Here is a 22,555-nt window from a genome sequence, read left to right as displayed (position 1 = left end):
AGTTTTACAGTTACATTTACAATGCCATCCGCATCCACGCTACTGCTATAAAAATATACACAAACTCAAACAAGTCACAAAGATTCCCTAATTCTGAAGAAAACAAAATTATTACCAAGAAAACCATCTTACTATGATATCAATAATTATTAAGACAATGTAGTACATACCAAAACAAACTTGACCAAAGAACCTTAGATTAATGGATAAATTCAGCAAATCTACAAAGGAAAAATTGAGTGATTAAGGGAGATTTGGTAGTTGTTTCTAGCACACCCCAAAACAATCCTCCTCGTTTCTTTCTCACTCTCGCATGTATTCATGATTTTCAATATTTTTCTCCCCATAAACACATTTATTCTATGAAAAATGAAAATTCATGATTTTTTTCAAACCTACTCCTCGCCCCTGATTGTTTCGGTTTATAATTTAGAATACTGGGGAGCCTGAGGTCATTTCTGGCATTTATCGACAGTGATTAAAAAAAAAAAAATAGGTATGTAAAAGATAATTGATTTTAAATAGCATACTTTTCTGTTAGAAAATGTTTTTCTTACACACACACGGCCTTGCTTAATTAAGGTGGGGCTAAAAATTTAAATTTCCATTTATTTTTGTTGATGCTTATATCCCACCAATGGAGTACGTGTGTGGTCCATTGCTATCATCATTAAGTGGGGAGGAGATTAAAAAAAAGTCATAAATTTTCCAGACTGTTTTTTCATAAAAAGATGCTCCCCGTCATTTCGAAGACTGTGATGAAAAGCAATTGGGAAAATCCCTGACAAAATGGAGAAATTCCAACTTATGTGGTCTTCTTGATCCAAAACTATGCTTTTCCAAAACTCCTCTCTTCACCCCTTTGGAAAACATTTTCCTCACAAATTTCTTTATAATTGTAATCTATGACGTTTGAAAAATATTTGTATAAAATTTCATAAATATATATCCATTTTCCTGAAAGTTATGCAGAAAAAAATAGGATCGTGTGAATTTCCCCACCCATTCGGAAACATTTTCCCATAAATTTCTTTATAATCGTAATCTATGAAAAATCGGATCGTGTGAATTTTCCGAAAGTCCTTTCTCCACCCCACTCCATACGTTTGTGCAAATTTTTGTTTTCATATTCGTTGTCTATAATTTAAAAAAACCTATTAGATTGTTTTTTTTTGTTTTGGTGGCAGGGTATTAAATTATATATTAACCAACAGTTGGAAAGCATACGAGGCAACGAGAGTTATATTTTCTCGTGTGAATGTTTCCGTTTTCGTGTTTACTGACTAGTAGATGCCAAAATAGGGGTCAGAGGAAGATAAAGTGAATGTACGTTTAGAAAGTCGATAATATGAGACTTCCATGTTCCTGTCATTTAAGCAGCAGTGGAAAGAGAGACAGAGTGATTTTGTCGAAACGAAAGTGAGTGAGTGAGAAAGTAAGGGATGGACAAGACAACTGTATCACTGGCTCATTCCGAAGCTGTCCTTCTATGACGTTCTGATGAGACGGTATTTCGCGCCAGTCGGCCTGCTCTGTGTCGATCACTCTGATTTTTTCTTACAAAATTCTAGTACTTATAAGTGTGCAGACTAGCTAGGAAAATGGATATACCATTATATCAATGACTAAATTAGTATAGGTCAAAGTTTCTTTACCTAAACTTTCTATGATATAGCTATGTCATGGATCAAACGGAAAACGCATTAATCAGCGTTCCCTTTTGACAGGACAATAGCTAAGGGAGAATCTCCAGATTCGATTTCAAATCTCATGTAGGCAGGCCAAATGAGGTCCTACACATACATACATAGCTAACGTAGTTTATTTTTATATATAACATATAAACATGTACATCTTTTAGAACATTGTCATTTTATAAGATTTTGCAGGCAAATTCTTAAATTAACATAAACATTTATTAAATGAAAGAAAATTACAGGAGAACTTTCTTCTAATTCTTCCATATCTTTCTGTTAAAACTGTATTGAAACCATTTGTGGGGAAGTTTTTTTTTATCACAGCAACTAGCCACATACCACAAGGCTTAATGGAACCTACTGAAGCAAGCCAACACGCTCGCAGACTTACCATGGGCGATGGTGGGGCAAGGCGTTGGGAAAGCCAAGCGCCCTCATGGGCATCATCTGACACCTCGGTGAGGTGAGTTGCCAACGTTGACAAGAACTTCGCAGTTAGTGGTCCAGTCCCTCCGAACATCTCAAACGTCACAGGTTGGAAGAAATAGTTCACTGTCAGGTCCCGATATTTCATGGTTTTCTTTCGTTCGGCTACGGAAGCAGTGACCCTCCCATTAACTGCAGCATCCAGGATGTGGGAGGGAACAAAGAAGGCACGGACTGTGACATCCCAAATGAGGCACCTACTTCTAACCCAGAAACAGAGGGTAATACCATCTGGTCTCTTTTCATCACATTTGGATAACCCCAACGGCTCCAGAACTGAAGGGATATTAATCTGAGCTAGGGTCCACTTAATGATTAAGTTTAGCTTGATGTGACGAGTGAAGCGACCAGCATTTAGGCAGCAATACAGACCGTGAAGACATGTGGAATCAAAGAGCCTATCACTGCAGCATCTCAATCTCCTACAGACATCAGCTCCCACTCTGAGTGCGATGGAGATGCGGAGTTCATCTAGACTGAATAGACCTCCAATGTTGGCCACAGGCAGGGTATCAATCCAGTCCCCAAAGAATATTGCACTAGGTGAAAGTATGTGACACCTTGAAAATCTGATCAGATTGATCAATGAGAAAGTCGAAACTGGCACCTGAATGCAGACTGAGCTATACTCCCTGTTTCCATCTATCCTTTACTGTAACCGGAACTGACAAACCCAGATCTCTCCACTGTGATAGAGCTTCATCAAATCGTTTAGTAGCCTGCTCATGTGAAGCTGGGTGGTTGAGGAGCCAGCACTCACATTTAGAGCTTTTAAAACTTAGACCTCTACGACCATGTTTCTTGATCATTGTCCTCGCAGTTACAAGCACCTTGTCAGGAGAACCTCCCAAATAAGCCACATTGAGGTACCAGACATTTAGGTCGAGGTCGGCTCCCATCTTCGTAACATCAATACCCAAATGCGAATAGAGCAGGACCAAGTGGGTCACCCTGTTGGACTCCAGAGGCAGATGGGATGAGGTGATCACCAAATGAGAAGTAGGAGGGCTCCCGATAGGCTTGCCAAACAAAGTAATAAAGTGGTGGGGAATTCTCCCTTACTGTGCGAAGGATGATGTCTCGACTGATGAAGTTAAAAGCAGTCTTAAGGTCTAGATGAGGGTGACTTTTGGAGACTCGGAGGGCAAGTTGGTGAAAGCCCTGGTGGCATGAGCAGCAGCCTCACAACCTAGTTTAGTAGCCATTCCTAGCTGAATAGGGAAAAATTCCTCGGACAGACACACTTTTGCTGTGAGCCATCGCAGAGTACAACCAGCTGTTATTGGGTGGAGGTCACCGTTGGGTTTGGTGAGACCAAATAGTTTGGCCCCAAAGAACAGGGGATGAATGTAGGCAAGAACACTCGGACGAGAACAAATTTATGAACTGTGTTGGGTTCTTCAAGGATTCGAGCCCAGTATCACCAGCTGATAGGGAGATACCATCCTTGAGATGCTGAGGTCGTAAGCCATCAATCTCAGCACCAGAGCCCGCTGGAAAAGAAACTATTGCCCTTCCTATCTTGTCAGGGTGAAAATGAGTTGTAGAAAACTTGGTGGGTCGGGCCAGTGTGATCATCAGAAGGGGCCGGAAGATGTTTCTCCTTCAGTTGGTTGAGGGATTTTGTGGTACACAGGACGAGGGAGGACAGAGAAGAAAGAAGGAGAACAGTCCTTTTAATATCATATTCGCTGAATTTGGCATTAACAACCTTCTTTAAGTTAGGTGGTCGACCATTTTTGGGGGTTAAGCTGATCAGTGACCTGAAATGAACAGTGCTTGGAGTAGATTCGAACAGCTCGAACTACGGTTTCAAGGAAGAAGTGAGGACTCCACTGTTCCCATTCGTCATGTGAAGGGAGACCAAAGGGAACAAGAACAGTTTCTGCCAACCCGAGGTGTTGTTGGATAGGCAGACGTTCTTCAGCATTTCCGAGAGAACACGGGCGAAACAAGCCCAAGTACCCTTAGGGATCCGATTGACGAGCTTCACATTGAACAAACCCTGCAGGGTGGCGGCAAAATTTTTAATAGGGATCTGGATTTCAGAGCAAGGTTTTGTCCTACTAAGGATGTCAGAGCTGAAGTGACATCTGTTGCATGTCTAGTTTGAAAAGCTTTCGTCATGAACCTTAATAATGCCGACACAGCTTCTTTAGTAACTTAGACAATACATGTGGCATTTAATGGTCTTCAAATAGCGATTTGTACGGGTGCAGAGAACACAACTTGGAGGTGAACTGGCAGTATCAGTGGGATCAGCATTAGAATCAGAATTCAGACGAGGTGGGGTGGTGGTAGGGAGAATAGTGTTGGAAGTAGAGGGGATAGCTACGTGAATAACATTAACTCTGACGGTGGGACTCAGGTGGGGTGGAAGAGATGGTGTAGGCAGGCTGGCTGTAACGGGAGTGGTGGGGTGAATAAGGGGAGGTGGAGAAGGTTAGCAATGGAGGTAGAGAGGGAAGCTGGATGAAAAGCAATAATACTGGCAGTGAGGTTCAGTTGGGGACCAGGAAGCGATGGTGGCAGGCTGGTTATTACGGGAGTTGTGGGGCGAGTAAAGGGACGAGCAGAAAAAATACTGGCCGAATCTGACGATGGGAGAGGTTGCGAAGAGACAGATGGATACGAGTTAACTCCCCTAGAATGTAATGGAGGAGGTGGGGCGCGAGAGGACGAAGGCTGGAAGGGTGTGGCGAAATCGTTTAACCATGCTGGTCTCCTGGCTACTTGTCGCAGGCTCAAAACTTTGTAATTAATTTATTTTACTTCGTTTTCCACCCCTTCAACAGACCACCAATGCAAAGTCCAGCCAGGATCGTGTAACAGAAGTGTGATAACAGAAAAGTGGGGTCATTAAAACATCGAAGATGAAAAATAAAACTGAAGAATTTGAGGTGTACCAAAATTAAAGAGCAGAAAAAGTAAAGAGATAAGTAAACACAAAGGTACAAAAAGGCACAGAAGAAAATTACAGAAGTTAAAACATGAAACAAAAACAAAAAAAAGAGGAGGAAGGAAAAAGAATAAAAATTGCAAAAATTATAGGATAGAAAAGCAATGTATAAGCACCGACATTCGCAAGCGTCACGTCAGTTCTTATTTAAACTGTTTCTTACTTTCACTCCAACTTCTGTGCTTGCAGCTCTCGCCTCGGGATTTAAGCTAGCGATTGCGGCTTTTGCAAACGATCAAGAGCAGCAACGGAGAATAATCGGTAAATTTTTATATTAACACGCGCAGGATTTTCACTATAAAAAAACCCCCCAAAAACCCGGATTTTTTTTGCGTGGAATCAAGTACCCTGACCTCCTAATATGCTGCAAATCCCTTAATTTGGTTCGGAGAAAAGTGTGTGTGGAGGGGGCGATGGTTTGACGGCCAACACTTGTTTTCTTAATGAAACACTTTCAAACTTGGGACACTGGTAGAATGTGTCATACAAAACAACTTTTTCTCTTAGCCTTCTTAACAAAACATTGTACATCGCAAATTATTTCATGTTAAAGTTGTCGTATTTCTGTAATTTCAACCAATCACTGACGTCTATTCAGCTGAATACAGTTAGGGCTCTTTTGTAAACAATAATTTTTTGCCGGTCATAAAAATGTTATTCCCTGTGACATATTTCATCCGGTTTAATCGTAATTTATACGCATATATTGTTTATATAATAAATTACGCTGTGCGTATCTGTGTGTGTAACAATTTTTCGCTAGTACTCAGTAATACATTTTCTAAATGATGGTAGAGTTTGATTTGAAGAAGAACTAGAGTTCGGGTTCTAGAGTTAGGGTTAGTTTTAGGGTTGCGGTTAGGGTTATGATTATTTTTGCCATAACCTCACTCATAACCCTAACCCTAAAACCCTATAACTCATAACCATAACCCTAACCCCAACGCTAACCCTAACTCTAAAACCCGAACCCTAACCCTAAACTAGAGTTTGATTTGAAGATTTGGCTGCTATTTCTAGGAAATGAAGCACTTGGTGGAGGTGGATTAATAATTCTGGTAGTTCCAATAACAAGTGCAGGCAATATTCAAGTATTTTGATGGCTTTTTCCCCTTTGTTTACGAACAGTCTAGTTAATCGGAAATGTCAGAACTAACGGGGATTAATACCATATACACTGTCACAGCACTAACTATATTCATCTGAATAGACGTCAGTGATTGGTTGAAATTATCGAAATAAGACAATTTTTAACGTGAAATAACTTCGGATACAAAAACTTTTATCTATTCTATACCACAAAATATACAAGTATACGAAGTTTGAAAGTGTTTCGGTACCAAAAACACTACATAAAAAAATGTTGGCCGTCAAACCAAAAAGATCCGATATATTTAATAACGAACCATGTAATTCATATTCCGGAAAATTTATTTTTGTAAAATATTTTTTTTCTTAAACATACAAAATATAGTCAATAAATTTAGGAAGTTTTTGAAAGATAGTATATTTTATCATCAGAATATAGATACTTTCTCACACAACACTTAAGATATATTTTTTTTAAATCGTTCATCTTTCTTCCCCTGCCCACACACACAAAAATTAGTTTGAGCTCGATATTTATTTTTATTTTTTCCTTAGTGAAAGTCATGCGGGTGAAAAGATCAATGGGGGTTAGGTGGGGGTAGGTGAAATTTCCGAGGCTTCTGCCTCACCCCACCCCGTTTTTCAGACCCCCCCCCAAGGGTTTTGTAGCATATTAGGAGGTTACAGGAATTCATTCAACGAAAAAAAGAAAAATTCCAGTGATTCCGGGATGGGGGGGGGGGGGCTTCCAAACCCGTATTAGGAGGTCAGGGTACTTGATTTCATGCAAAAAAATCCGAGTGTTCTTTTTCTTAGTGAAAATCGTGCAGGTGTTAATATAAAAATTTACCGAGTAGGTAAATTTTATAAAAATTTTATAAAAATTTACCGAATAATCTTCATCATCATTGTCAACATCAATATTATTATTATCAATTTAATTTAAGTAGTTAAAATACTGTGCGATTGGTGTTTGTTTTGCTTGTGAGTGGCTTGTATAAACAAGAGTGTGTATATGTGTAGAGATGGGAATGCGTATGTGATTTGTGTTTGTACTTACAGCACTCTTAGTAAAACCAAGGGAGATCCTAAACCTTTGAACAAAAGCCAGTGACCCTGACCGAAGCACCACAAAAACTGACGACCTCATATGCACCGCCATCCTATACAATGATTGAATACCACGTATTCAAGTACACCGAACAACGAACCTTCCACAAATCCTGAATGAGTATTGATGCTCACTTGTCTCAATTACTGCTACATACTGTGCACAAAATTTTTTCCATTGAATAATTCAAATGTAGAGGGTTTTTTTTTATCACTGATTTTCCTGTTTGAGTCATTTAGAGTGTGAGAAGTCTTTCGATGTTCAAGGATTACCGATTACCCTCCACTATGTTGGGCTTCCAAGCGTCCTCGATAGATAGTCGAATTAAAGTGAAATTAACTTAGCAAATAGCTGTGGAAATTCTACTTTTAACTTTTGCGTGATGTTGGGGGTCTCAAGATGTACGAAAGATGGTAACTGTAATGTCACTCAATGTTTAAAGATGTTTGTGTAATCATATTGTTCATGTTTTGTTACTGGGTCAAGTTGTTCTGATAATGAAAATATTGCATTTATGTGACAAGCCATTGGAGTATTTTTAACAATAATCTCTCAGTTTTCTTGGAGTAAAATTTTTGCTGAGGCTATTTGTGATATCAGCTCTGTGGAAAACCTGTGTATCTATTTGCAAACTCCTGGCTTAAAATGTTTATTTACAGATTGATGTTATAATTGTTACTTTACAAAAATCTGTTATGCTGAATACCAGTGAAGATTTTTGAATGAATACTATCTCCAGCTTTGAAGCCACAACTATCGGCCCTGTTAAATAACTGGTTAATCTTCAGATGAATTAACCAAGGGAGCCTTTAATTCAAGATCATAGTGATTTTCGACTAAAACTTGTCTTTACCATGCTGTGGCTACATACGACAACATCAACAACACAACTGAGGGATAGAATGAAAACAATATCACAACAGGTAAACAGATTCTTTATAGCTGTAGTTATAGAAGAAACCATTACTACAAAACACATTTATCTTAGAGTTAACTGAATCATGATTTATTTAACTGTTACAAAAAAGCGTAACAAAACTCAACGGATCTTTTTCGTTTTCTTCCGACCACAAATCTTAATCTGAAAATTTTCAAAAGATGCACTTTTGATATAGTTTTGCATGTTGATGATGAATATTGCAGTTATTATTTTGGAAAATTAGAAGCATTTAAATTTATGTATTTTTAGCCAATGAATTTCAAGCCAATATCCTCGCAGCAGAAGTCGAAACTGTTTGTTGTCATGGCAACTCCAGTGTATTGTTGTTGTGGGCAAAAGAATTGATAGCTACTAGGTTTTGTAAGGAGGAATTAGGAACCTACTTTCAAAGTGGCCTTTTACTCCGTCTTCCACTCATGGATGCTAGAAGCCCGTCGACTTGATAAAGTTCCGGAGAGCATAGTCGAAGCCATAGCTAACCTAATTTCATCGTAGGCCACCATCTTGAAGTAAAATACAAGGAGTGATTGTATTATAGTTAATAAAATACAGTATCACAGAAATGTATTCCAAAAGGACAACCTCCCTGTGATGCTGTTCAAACTATTTCTTTGTGGATGACTTGAAACTGTGTATGCATAAGATGAAAAAGAGCCTTGACAGAGTTACAACATTCTCAAAAGATATAGGATTGGAGTTTGGTTGTGATAAATGTTGCTATATAGTTTTGAAAAGGGAAATCTGCAAACCAGACTAGTAGCATCTCCATCAATGACTTAACTGTTTCCCCTATATCTGATGAGGAATGTTACAGGTACCTAGTGGTAGATGAAAACATATCTTATATTACCTGTGACAAGGCGTCACTATAGAATATTATGGATGGATAAAGAAAATATAGACCTAGGAACTCTCCGCATTCAATAAAACAGTGGCCCACAATGAGTTTGCATTACCAGTACTCATGCCAAAATTTGGGCTACTTGATGAGATCCGAACCACTGATGTGAAAACCCGGAAGATACTGACCAGCACACATAATTTTCCCATCAACAGCGAAGTAGATTACCTGTACCTAAAAAGGAAAACATGGAGGCAGAGGCTTAACGTCAATCCAGACTGCTTTTGAATGTTGTATCCGTTCGGCAACAGCTTTTAATCACAAAGTGTCAAAGTGTATCCCTTAAAGAAGTTTGCATACACGAGGCAGATAACACCATGAAACTTGAAAAGCAACTCCTCGAGCAAAATTCCTTTTCTGATAACCTTGAATACATGCTCAAAGAAGTCGCATGACTCTGCTGCAACATACTACAGTTACTCTGCCTAGATTACAAAATCAGGTTTATACCTGTAATTATTGGGGCACTAGAATGTGTAACACACTACCTAAGTATCAATATTAAGAAATTAGGCTTCTCAAAACCAGAAAAGAGAACGCTGAATCGAAGACTACAGATCCAAGCCATTACTGGAACTTTAAAATTTAGTAAAACTTCACAGAATTTTACCCTTTAAGTATATACAGGCTTGTTTAGACATGCAACTATATGCATGAGAATGCATATATAAAATAAAAAATTACAAATTTGCACACACACGCACACACACACACACTCTCTCTCTCTCACACACACACACACACTCTCTCTCTCTCTCTCTCTCTCTCACACACACACACATGCAAAAATACCCTGTTGATGTCGAAATTCCAATGAAGCCTTGAATCTAGGTTAGAAACCAGCTCTTTCTCTATTGGCAAGAAATCTTGAAATAAAACTGAATAATGGTATATATACTTACATATGTGTGTGTGTGTGTGTGTGTGTATGTGTAGTTTGTAGTTATTTCCATATACTTCAGGAATATTCATATAACAATCAATGATAAGTCGCAGAGGTGCACCGAGCTCCATTGTCAGCTTTGGCATGCTTTCTACAACCTGATGTCATTCCTAACGCCAGCCACTTTACTGTGTCTGTTGCGTGCATTTTTTTCTCATGCCACCAGTACTAGGAGTGATTGTAAGGTTGCCATGTAACTTGCAAACAATGAAGAACAGGAAAAAGCTCCCGTTACTAAGGTGGTGTGTGGTAAGAGTGGGGGTGCTTTATCCCATGTGTTGAAAGGCTAAAGTATAATGGAGAGACAAGCCTAGGCGTCTTGCTATAGAAGAGATACGTATCTAGGCGTCTTGCTATAGAAGAGATACTAGTGAGGAGTAGTTGGGAGGATATAAAGTTGATAGTGATGAACGTCATAGCAAAATATCAATGTACAAGAAGGCGAACATAAGAGAGGATACAGACTGTGAGTCAGGGGAGAGGAAGAGATAATGGTTACTTTCATAAGAGTGTCCGGGAAGACTAACAGAGAGATAGCGATAGGGGAAAAGGTGAATATATTGAGTAATTAATAAGGTTGGAGGTGCAGTTGATGGGAAATATCAGTAAGGAGAGATGAAAAGTGGGAGGGATAAAAGTGACTCAGGAAGGATATGTCAGAAGGTAGGGGGATGATGTGTAGGAGTGGGGAGGAGGGAAATGTAGGTGTATATAAAGGTAGCTTTAGTGAATGCAGCATGATGGTGGTTATGAGAGGGTGCTGAGAAAGACAGCAGATATATGAGGTATTAAATGGATTTTGACAGAAGAGAAAGTTAATGGATAACATAAAAAGGTGGTTGGAGCTAATAGTGATGATGGGGAAAGGGAAAATAATGGGAATAAAGGTCATTCAGATCGTATCTAGATAGAATACTCCATGGACCTGCACATAGGGATACTATAAGCTGTCTATAATTTAAAATTATCAACTACACAGTTTTTGTAGGCAGGGACCCACCGTACCAAGCTTACAGAAACCAAATTAGCGAATTAGTTAAGGAGGCATACTCATCAGCAAGAAATGGTGGTATACTCTAAAAAAGGCGGTTAAAATAATAACAATAAAGTTTAGCAAAGAAATAGCGATAGAAAAACATACATTAGAGGTTGACATAATTAGAAACTTAAAAGAGGCCCTTAGGAAAGGCATCCCAACCGATGTGTTTGCAGTGAGATTGATCTTTGACCAATATTTCGGCGCAGAGCATGAAGGATGCATTGTCTGAGGTAAGGTTAAAGCATAAGGAGACGAAGGCCATCCAATGGGTCTGAGTGGCAGAGGCACAACTTGGCAGCAAAGCCAAAATTCAGTTTTTGATGGACGTCGATGGGCACGTGTTACTCGAACTCTACTAGATGTATGAAGTTTTTCATCACCACTTCGCTTGACTGTTTGAGGCGGGGGGGGGGGGGTGATCGATTTCATTGCTTCCAGTACTTGACTGGCACTTAATCTATCGACCATGGGATAATTCATCATGTGAAGCCGAAAGAAATGCTGCTAAAAATTTTGTTCGGTGTACTTACAATTCTGTCAGCTCACCAATCCTGAATAATAATAATAATAACAATAATAATGATAACAATGATAATAATAACAACAATAATAATAATGATAATAATAATAATAATAATAATAGTAATAATGATAACAATTTATGCTCTGATGCAGTACCAGACAGTGGTTCTCATGGCTTCTGATCTTAATTGATTGGAAGTCTTATCATGTATATTGTTTTCTCTTGGTATAAAAGATGGGCTACAGTAAATATTCTGCTGAATACCACAGATTTGCTTGATCTTAACCAGTTGAGCATGTCCCTTAGTGGCTGACAATATGTGCAACTCTGATCATGAGTAGAAGTAGTGGGGGAGCATCATAGTCATGTGTTGAGAAGAACTCTTTGGGGTTTGGATAACTCACCTTTGGAAACATGGGTATTTTGTTCGACATCCTCAAACAACCTTTATTCAAGGACCTTTTGAGCAGGATGGGCTATTCGACCTGAAGAAAATTCTAACTGGGTCCCACCTGCAAAATGATGCACTGTTTATCTTGAGATAAGATCACCATGTCACGCACATATGGTTGTGATGCATGTGCCTGGTGTACCTTTATCAGAAGGGTAGTCATGATGTGTATACTGGGCTTCGTATATTTTGCCCCAGTGTCACTTTGATGGCATGCCCTGCTCTCTCACTCAATAACAATAATAATAATAACAACAACAACAACAACAACAACAACAATAATAATAATAATAATAACAACAACAAGAGTAATAATAATAATAACAACAACAAGAGTAATAATAATAATAATAATAACAAGAGTAATAATAATAATATGCCCTGATGCAGTACCAGACAGTGGCTCTCATGGCTTCTGATCTTAATTGATTGGAAGTGTTATCATGTACATTGTTTTGTCTTTGTATAAAAGATGGGCTACAGTAAATATTCTGCTCAATACCACAGATTTGCTTATCAGTTATTTGACCTTAACCAGTTGAGCATGTCTCTTGGTGGCTGATGATATGTGCATCTCTGATCATGAGCAGAAGTAGTGGGGGACCATCATAGTCATGTGTTTGGAGGAATTCTTTGGGATTTGAATAATTCACCTTTGGAAACATAGGTGTTTTGCTCAACATCCTTAAACAAACCTTATTCAAGGACCTTTTGAGTGGGATGGGCTACTCAACCTGAAGAAAATTCTAACTGGGTCCCACCTGCAAGGTCATGCGCTGTTTATCTTGATATGAGATCACCATGTCACGCACATATGGTCATGATGCATGTGCCTGGTGTACCCTTATCAGACAGGTAGTTATGATGGGTATAATGGGCTTCATATATTTTACCCCAGTGTCACTTTGATAGCATGCTTTGCTCTCTCACGCAATAATAATAACGATAATAACAACAACAACAACAATAATAATAATGATGATGATGATGGACTACAGCAAATATTCTGCTGGATACCACAGACATGCTTGTCAGTTGTTTGACTATAACCAGTTGAGCATGTCCTTTGGTGGCTGATGATGTGTGCATCTCTGATCATGAGCAGAAGTAATGGGGGAGCATCATACCCATGTGTTGAGAAGAATTGTTTGAAGATTGACTAATTCACCCTTGGAAACATGGGTATTTTGTTCATCATCCTTAAACAAACCTTATTCAATGACCATTTGAGTGGGATGGGCTACTCGACCCAAAGAAAATTCTAACTGGATCCCACCTGCAAAATCACGCACTGTTTATCTTGAGATAAGATCACCATGTCACACACATATGGTTATGATGCATGTGCCTGGTGAACCCTTATCAGACAGGTAGTTATGATGGGTATACTCGGCTTCGTATATTTTACCCCAGTGTCACTTTGATGGCATGTGCTACTCTCTCACTCAATAATAATAATAATAATAATAATAATAGTAATAATAGTTGTTGTTGTTGTTGCTGCTGTACCTAAAGAAAGTAGTTAGTAGGCCTATGTGAAAATTTTCAAATCCTATCGGCCAGAACCAGTCAGGTAACGGTACTCCAGATGTCTCTCTTGAAACTTCAGTGGAAGACCTAGAGGAAGAAGATTAACATGAGATTGTGAGCTAAGACAGAAAGAACCAACCATAGATATAAAGAAGGTGTGTATTTAATTGTATATGAACAAAGTTTTGCCACTATCATGATACCAGTTTAGCTAGAGCAGGGCAGATTTGGTACTAAACTACCAGAACAACATCAATAGCAACAACATAAGCAATACCAAAAAACATCAACAGCAATTAGGAAATAACTGCAACAGCATCAACAGAAACATCAACTACAATGGTGTCAACAACAACAATACCAACTATGACAGAAGTAACAACATCAACAATAACACCATCATCAAGAAATACCACAATGGCAACAACACCACAACAGCCTACCCTCACTCTAGAGGCACTGCCAACAATATCTTTAATAAGATTAACTGCAACAACAACAGTACCACTAGCAACTAAGGCAGGCAACAACATCCAATGTGACTTGAAGGAGAACTGACATCTATTTCTAGGAGATCGACTAGGTGCATAAAAGTCCCTCATTTGCTGGTGTAAATGTTAGTATACTTGGATAATTTAAAATGACCACAGCTCTATTTGGAGCAATTGTGAGTGGAACTGGAGTGATAGGTATGGGGGTAGTGAAATGCAATTGGGGAGGCAATGAGATGGCTACAGAGTGAAATATATATATATATATATATATATATATATATATATATATAGAGTCTTCAGGTTAAATTTGACAATGTTTTATGTCTCCTTTCTTCAAGACCAACTTCATGTATTGGTAAATAATCATCACTGTTGGGGAGCATAAAGTTGTAGCTGTGAAAAAGTTACCTAACATGGAGGAATGGAAACCATCTGAATATTAGGAAAGAATTAACTGTTTTATGATGATTCACACTGGGTATAAAAATGCCGACATCATGAGTGCTACTCAATGTTCTGTGAACTCTATAAAGGTTGTAAGCCGTGACAGGGACAGCTGCAACGGGGACTACGGAGCCATGGCCAGCAGCAAGGGATACAGCAGACATTCTGACTGTGAGTGAGTGATGTCATGCTGACCCAAATCTTTGAACATGGTCTTAGGCTCAATTCAGAAGGCTATGTGAAGCTGCTGGAGACTGGTCAAAGCCTGGTTGGAGAGAGTTGCTGCTAGAAAGCCATATGTGCATGGCAGCAAGATTCGGCTCCTTGCCATACCTCCAAAAAGTGTCAGAAGTGATTGTTGGAATATTTCTATGACTTCACCAGTTTGGCCTTCTAATTCCCCGGCTGCAATCCCATAGATAACCAAGTGTAGGGTGCAGTTGAGAAAGACACCAATCACTCTGTCTGCAACACCAAGGACAAGTTGGTGGTCAACATATTGAAGGAGTTTGAAGATTTTCCCAGGAACACAGTGAGGAATGCGTGCAGCAGGTTCAGGAGCTGTCTTAAGGCCATGGTGGAAGCTGAGGGCAGCTACGTTGAGTAAACTGCTATCACCCAGCCATAATATAGTTGATGTATTTTGATTTTTTTTAGAATACTTTTATTTTTAGATATTGTGTTTTCTTTTCCTTTAATGCAAACTGTCAAAAAGTTCCTGGACTAGTTATATTTAATAAAAAAACAACAACTTATTTACCTTAGATTCAACATCATCTCGTTCGAAATAGTCACCTTGCGCAGCAAAACAGCAGTCTCAGCTTTCCTGCCACTTTTGGAATCTGAAAGTCGTTTTCCGTAAGCGAGTCGAGGACCTTCTGTGATTCGATCTTGATCTCAACAACGGGGTTAAAATGGTGACCTTTGTGCTGTATTTTCATCTTGGAGAAGAGATAGAAGGTCGCAGGTGCTAAATCTGGTGAACAGGGCGGGTGCGGAAGCGATACATTGTTGTTTTTGGCGATAAACTCACGAGGAGAGCTCGGTGACAGTTTACATTATCGTCATGAAGAATCCAATTCTTCGCGCTCCACAGATCCGGTTGCTTTCACCGAATGACCTCCCTCAAATGCTTCAAAACATCGCAGTAGAACTTTCGATTCACGGTCTGGCCCTATGGGGTGGTGCGTTGTTTTCTTAAGCAAACCACTTCATTTCACGTTGCTCTGCGATCACTTCGATGTGATTTGGGAGAGAACTCATTTTTATTGCTAGGAGATCGAGAAGCTGCATTAAAAACATCCCATTGGCTGGTGTAAATGTTAGTATACTTGTATAATTAAAAATGACCACAGCCCTTTTTGGAGCAATGTGGAGTGGAATTAGAGTGATAGGTAAGGAATCAATGGAATGCAAATGGAGAGGCAGAACAAGCTGGAAAAATAGTACTCGAACACCAAAATAGGTAATACACTATTTATTAAAGCCGAAAAAAATCTTCACAGACTTACTCAGAGTCTCACGTAACATTTCGTGGGACAGTTGCGATAATACTGAATAAAAAATTGTATGAGTACTTATAATACAATGCACTCATTAACCGTTCGACGAATAAGCAATTGAATTTGATTAAGTTTCTAATTTAAAAAAAAAATAATGGTGTGGGTACACTGCCAGAGAGGGTTAACGGTGGAATAAACAATAATTTATAATTAAATCGAGAAAAAAATGTATAAAAGCCAGTAAAAATGAACAGAATTTATCTGGAAATAAGAATTACAAATAATTAAAAGGAATGACAGGATTACAAAATTAAGTATTTTAAAGTTCAAATTATAATAAAAGACTAAAATAAAAATTATAGATAAGAAACGAAATGAGTGAACAAGTATCCCAAAAATATATAACACCATAAATAAAAGAAAAAGAAAGAAGAAATGATAGCAATAATGGAAAGAGAAGCGAAGTAAAAAGGTAAGGACAGAAAAACGGGAGGAAGAAGAAGAAGAAATAAAGCAAAAATGAGGGAGAGAAAGAGGAAGAGAAAACAGAGAGAAGGGGACAAGAAAAAGAAAATAAATAACATCAATAATACATTAAAAGTCAGATTGAATCTTACTTGCTTGCAATGTTACCCAGCCAAACTGGCGCATAATGGGAAAATACTATGACTAAAGTTCCCCTGAAATGTAAATACGAACGAAATGAAACAAATTTCGCGTAAATCGGATAAGTGGTTGTGAAGATATTAGGATTTCCGAGTATAAATACTCAAAACGGTGCATAATGGGAAAAGTCTCCGAAATTAACTTAATCTTGAAGGGAAGTAACTCTTACCTTTCGATTAGACTAACTTGACAACGAAAAAATAGAATTTGTTTTTTACAGTAAATAATCATTTAGAAATATTTTTAAGTGAATGTAATTTCAAAAATGTAAGTTGTTTGTACAATAAGTATTTATATTTTAGCTTTCTTTAAACGTACAATATTTTAATGGTTTTTAAAATTATTTTCAAGTGAATAACATTACAAAGTTGTTTTTGCCATAAATATTTTGTAAAAGACCCGTTCGTAACCTCAGTGTGAAATAATTTTTTTCCATAGGTTTTTTGCGAGTGCATTCAACGTATCTCACTTCCAAAGATTCGCTGCTATTTCTAGCACGCCATGCTACCACATAACTGCTATTTGCGATAAAGGACCCAAAATACCTGTTACGTGGTAGGAGGGCATGCAAGAAATAGCAGTCAAATTTTTATTTTTTGGAGAAAGGTGCCGCTTACACGTGATTTCGATGTCACATTCGTTGAGAGCACGCAAAATAACCTGACAAAAAAAAAAAAACACGAAACAACACTCCATTGCTGGGAAAGTCAAACTTTCCTTGTGACCCAACGGGTCACGGGTAGTCTGGTAAAATATATAAGTGACTAGTTTAATGTCATAAGACGGTAACTCAAATTCTACCCCCACATCAGGCACGTAGCCATGGGGGGTGGGGACTATGGGGTGCTCAGCACCCCCAGTTAGAATCTCAACCCCATCCCCACCCCAGTATGAGAATTTGTTTTATCCACTTTTGAAATAATACATTGTCGCCGCCTTCTTTTTTCTCATAAGCAATATCTGAAGTCGTTAAAGATGCAATAAATTGAATTTTTGATTTAGTAGTGATTTAGTGATATAAAAACGTAGTTAAATTAGAGCTGGTCCAAAGTGTTTGTTGTAGCTGTAATTGTTGCCGCAGAATTGGCTGCTGACCCGGTCATCAACTGTGGGTTGAATTAAGGAGTGGCTGACGCTGGGTCAGTTGTTGTCATTGTGGTGGTGGTGGTGATCGTGGTGGCGACGGCGACAGTGGTGCTGGTGATTGTCGTTGTTGCTGTTGAAAAGTATGTGAAGAATTGTTGCTGTAGTTAGAGATTTATGGTAGTAAACGCATCCCTACACACGTATATATGTGAACAGAGACGGACATTAAAAAGTCATTTTATTTCTAGTCAGAGAGGATTATTATTTGCGGAAAAGGAAAGAAAATTTTTGAAATTTCCCAAAATATACATTCAGAAAGGATTTTTCAGCTGGGAACTTACACTGGATAAATTTCCTTACTCTTTGAACAAAGTTTATACTGAAATTATTTTGTGTTTAACTAAAAAAGCATAGAATTCATTATTGCAAATATCAGTGCCCAAAAATAATGAATCACAACCGAAAAAGAGAACTGAAGCAATCATTGCTGAATTTCCAATCTGATTCACCTAATAATGCTAAAGAGAATTGCAAACGAAGTTTCACAGCTCAAGGGAGGTCTTGCAAAGTCTTTGACACCCTCATTGGATGATCTAGGACAGGTCGACTGCCAACCAGTGCAGCCAGTTCTAGCAACGTTTGATCCAAAAATTTATGGAAATCAGAGACGTGACTTCTCGTCAAGCTGGTATACTGGTCGTTTATGGTTAGCACTTTGATACTTCTGCACTTTATTACTTCTGCACTTTATTACTTCTGCTCAAGCTGATACTTGATTTATTAAAAATGGATATTCTAATTGGCGTCATGCGAAAGAAAGAAAAACAAAGGTTTAAATAAGCACGCAATCTCTGCATCCCATATCCAAGGTATGGTAACATGGAAGGAACGCCAACAGCGTTTATCCACAACAACATCCGTGTCTTCAATCTTGCAAAATGATCAGTTGAGCAAAAACCGTTATTATATCAGTTCCATTGTTGATATTGTTCATTTTCTTTGTGCAAACGTTTCGAGGAAACGAAAATGAAGCTTTTCAGGATCTTTATTCGGAAGATGACACGCAGCCTTGTAGTCTTTTTATGAAATTATTCAAGTACACACTAGAGAAAGACTCAAAGCTAATGGAATGTTAGAGCACAATTCCAAAAAATGGGACCTGCACCTTAGCAGCAATGCGAAACGAAATCATTGAATTGTTGAGAAGACACACTGTCAGCCTCGTGGTTGATGTTTATTTGAAATAATATAAAAATAATGTTTAAAGATTTGGTTGTTATCTGTAGCATGTGGAAAGACCTTTTAGGCTTAACTATGTGCTTGTTGAAAATCATTAAAAAAAATATTGGAGTCGATACATTCGACTAGGCCTCAATTTAATGATTGCAACAAGTAAAATGAAAATAAAAACGAAATATATCAGAAGTTTGACCTGGTTAAGCGTCAAGGAATGTGAAAGAAAAAAAAGGAAAAAATAACCGAAAAATATAAGCACGGGGCTTTTATCCACTTTCACACTCTAACTAGGAGCATCCCCAGCTATCAAGAAAGCACCCCCAGTTGCAATCGGCTGGCTACGTGGCTGCCCCACATTGGTCCAAAGAGAACCATGGTCATTTTTCAGCTTTGTGTGTGTGTGTGTGTGTGTGTGTGTGTGTGTGTGTGTGTGTGTCTGTGTGTCTGTGTGAATCCCTAAAACTCCAGAACTACACAACCAATTTCATTCAAATTTTACACATGCCTTACTTAGGTTGTGTTTTAGTAAAAAAAAAAAAAAAATTAACTTGCATACTTCCAGCCCACAGCAACATCATATCTCCTCCACTATTTAAGTATTACGTGTCAGAAGTGAAACAAAAACACTCATGTCATTCGAACAGGAATCTCAAAAACATTGTTATTATTGAATTTATGCATTTCTAATCAATTTGGAGATATTTGCTATCGAGTTGCAGATTTTTAACAATGCATTTGGTGATTATTTACTTTATTTCTCGGGAAAAATTTACAACTTAGAATAAAAGAATAAAATTATTATTTAATTCCAAAATTGATGAGCTTTGTTTTTAGTGATGACTTGAAATGGTAAATATTTTTTCTAACTGTATTTGCTTGAAAAAACATACTTTTTTTAATATTAAGCAATTCATTATAATTACTTTTACGATGTGCCTAAATAAAAACCATCGTTATAGATCAGCATTTCTCAACCTTTTTCGCGATTTGGCTTCCCTTGGACATTGAAAAAATTTATTTCGGCTCCCCTGTGTTGATGAAAACTTTAATCCAGCTTCCCATGTATCTGAGATAGACCGGCCGCCCCATGACAAATCTGACAAAAGGGGGACCCACAGAACTACCAGCTCACGAACTGCATCTGAAAGTTGGCGCGTCAATCATGCTGCTAAGGAATTTAGATGCTCCAATAATGTGCAATGGTACGCGGATAATTATCAAAAACTTGTGCTCCCGAGTTCTGTAGGCAACGATCTTGAATAAACCGGCCGCTGGCTAAGACATACTTATAACTCCCATGTCCCTTACCCACTCCGACACGACCTACAAGTTTAAATAGATGCAATTTCCCATCAAACTCTGCTTTCCCATGACAATCAACAAGGTGCAGGGACAATCAGTGCAAGCGGTTGGTTTGAATCTGACAGAGCAAGTATTCTCACACGCACAACTGTACGCTGGCTGTTCCCATGGTCTTTCTATTTGTGCACCCGAGGGAAGGACGAAGAATATTGTCCACCAAGAGGCACTCCAATGATAACAACGGCAACTTCAAATGCTCTAATTTCAACTCCGCAATTTTTTCATCGACCTGCCAGCCCACGTAAGTCCAGTCTTGCATTGCTCTCCTTACTAACTCACCATGACATTCTTGTTTTTCTACCAAGATCCGTCGCCCAAACACCACTTCGTATCCACTTCTTCCTCTTTTTTATCTTCGTTTCTCTCTTCATTCTCTGACAGGGTGAAACCGGGCTTAGATGCTAGTATATATATATATATATATATATATATATATATATATATATATATATATATATATATAAATATAATAATCAGACGTTTGTGGTGTACATTCGTTCACTCATTCCATTGAATCGACGCTGCCTGAGCAGATGCACGGTGTACCACGCATCAAGTGTGTCGAAGTGATTGTAGAACAATATAAGATGAAATGTTTTGCTCGAGAACACAACTCACTATTCGGTCCAAGAATTGAATCTATGATCTTGCGATAGTAAGTTCAACACCCTGACCACTTGGCCTTGCACCTCCCCCTCTCTCTCTTTATCTCTTTATCTCCCTCTCTCTCTCTTTCTCACTCTCTCACACACACATACATATATAAGTAAGGTAGAACCCATGATCCTTTACGTGCTTTAGAGACTTGTAGAAAAGGAAAGAGGAATGTATCTTCATACCGTGCACCTGTACAGGCAATGTCAATTTGATGGAGTGTACTAACGAACAGCACAAACATTTGATCTCTGTCAACAAATCTGTGTAAACTGTTCAGCAAGAAATGGCAGAATATTTATCTTTCGTCTGTGACAGGAGAACCCAGGACGATGATTTGTATGTATGTATGTATGCATGTATGTCATTATTCAGTTTATTTCAAGATTTCTTGCCAATAGAAAAAGAACTGGTTTCTAACCTAGATCCAAGGCTCCTCCATTGCCAATTCAACATCAACAATAGGGTATTTTTGTATGTATGTATGTATGTATGTATGTATGTGCAGATTTGTATGTTTTATGTATGTATTTTCATGCATATAGTTGCATATCTAGACATGCTCAAATATATTTAAATGATAAACTTCTGGAAAGTTTTACAGATTTTTACAGTTCCAGTGATGGATTGAATCTGCAGTCTTCGAATTAGCTTTCTCCTTTCTGGTTTTGAGAAGCCTAATTTCTCAAGATTGGTATTTAGGGAATGTGTTACATATCCCAGAGCCCCAATAATCACAGGTATAAACCTGAACTTGTAATCTGGATAGAGTAACTGTAGATTTCTCGATAGTTCAGCATAGCTGTGCTCTTTTTCACCAACAGTCGCCCATGCATACCAGCCTCCTCTCTTCACGCCATCGATGTTATCTACGGAAAAGCAAAGGCCGATAGTACTTGGCACCCGCTCCCACCACAACACTCTTCTCTCCATTATGTATGTATGTATGTATGTATGTATGTATGTATTTATGTATGTATGTATGTATGTATGTACGTATGATGGAATGCTGAAAGTTCCTGGTTTTAAGGGTATCGCGAAAGACTTGTTTGAGGCCAAACCTTTCGAGTTCTTTTACAGGGTTTACAAAATCCGAAGGACCGCTGTAATAAGCATGTGAATCTGAGAGGGGAATATGCTGAATGAAATCATGACTAACTAATCCACTTGTATTTTTTTCTACCCAAAGCCAGGAACTTTTCCGTATCCCCTCGTATGTATATGGATCAGGTCTTTTCCAGCAGAGAATTTCATCTCTTATTACAATCCCTTTGTCCCCTCCTACATAATGTTCGGCACTCCATCCCAAACCTTCAAGGTCTTTCCACCTTCATAGGCTTCATGTGCTTAGAGCATTAAACCCGTCTTTGCCCAACTGTCGACCTTCATATGCATCGCATGCCTGTACCAGTGCACTCGCCCCATAAAAACTACATTTGTAT

The 22,555-nt window shown here is 38.4% G+C and overlaps 1 protein-coding gene and 1 long non-coding RNA gene across 5 annotated transcripts in view; one reads left to right on the top strand and one right to left on the bottom strand.

Moving 5' to 3' along the window:
- LOC149136178 (uncharacterized) overlaps positions 1-5,493 on the bottom strand; it is a 44,146-nt gene extending 38,653 nt beyond the window's left edge. Inside the window, exon 1 of the long non-coding RNA XR_016241622.1 lies at positions 5,306-5,493. This is a non-coding gene — a long non-coding RNA (uncharacterized LOC149136178). The remainder of the gene's footprint in view (positions 1-5,305) is intronic.
- The window catches only part of LOC128247611 (A disintegrin and metalloproteinase with thrombospondin motifs 7-like), a 176,410-nt gene that overhangs the window by 137,975 nt on the left and 15,880 nt on the right, over positions 1-22,555 (top strand). For 2 of the 4 annotated variants that reach the window (XM_089351090.1, XM_089351089.1), the window contains one exon: positions 8,532-10,074. The exons of 1 other annotated variant lie outside the window; for it this stretch is intronic. In XM_089351090.1, coding sequence (XP_089207216.1) covers positions 8,532-8,725 — 194 coding nt within the window. In that variant the 3' untranslated portion in view covers positions 8,726-10,074. Of the gene's footprint in view, positions 1-4,978; positions 7,797-8,531; positions 10,075-22,555 lie in introns of those variants that run through there. One more of the 4 variants, XM_089351092.1, reaches the window with a different exon arrangement.

This window comes from Octopus bimaculoides, chromosome 4, assembly GCF_046866305.1.
Source record: "Octopus bimaculoides isolate indiv1 chromosome 4, ASM4686630v1, whole genome shotgun sequence".
NCBI lineage: Eukaryota > Metazoa > Mollusca > Cephalopoda > Octopoda > Octopodidae > Octopus > Octopus bimaculoides.
The sequence above is the reverse complement of the archived record's forward strand: the minus strand, read 5'-3'. Positions and strand labels throughout refer to the sequence as shown.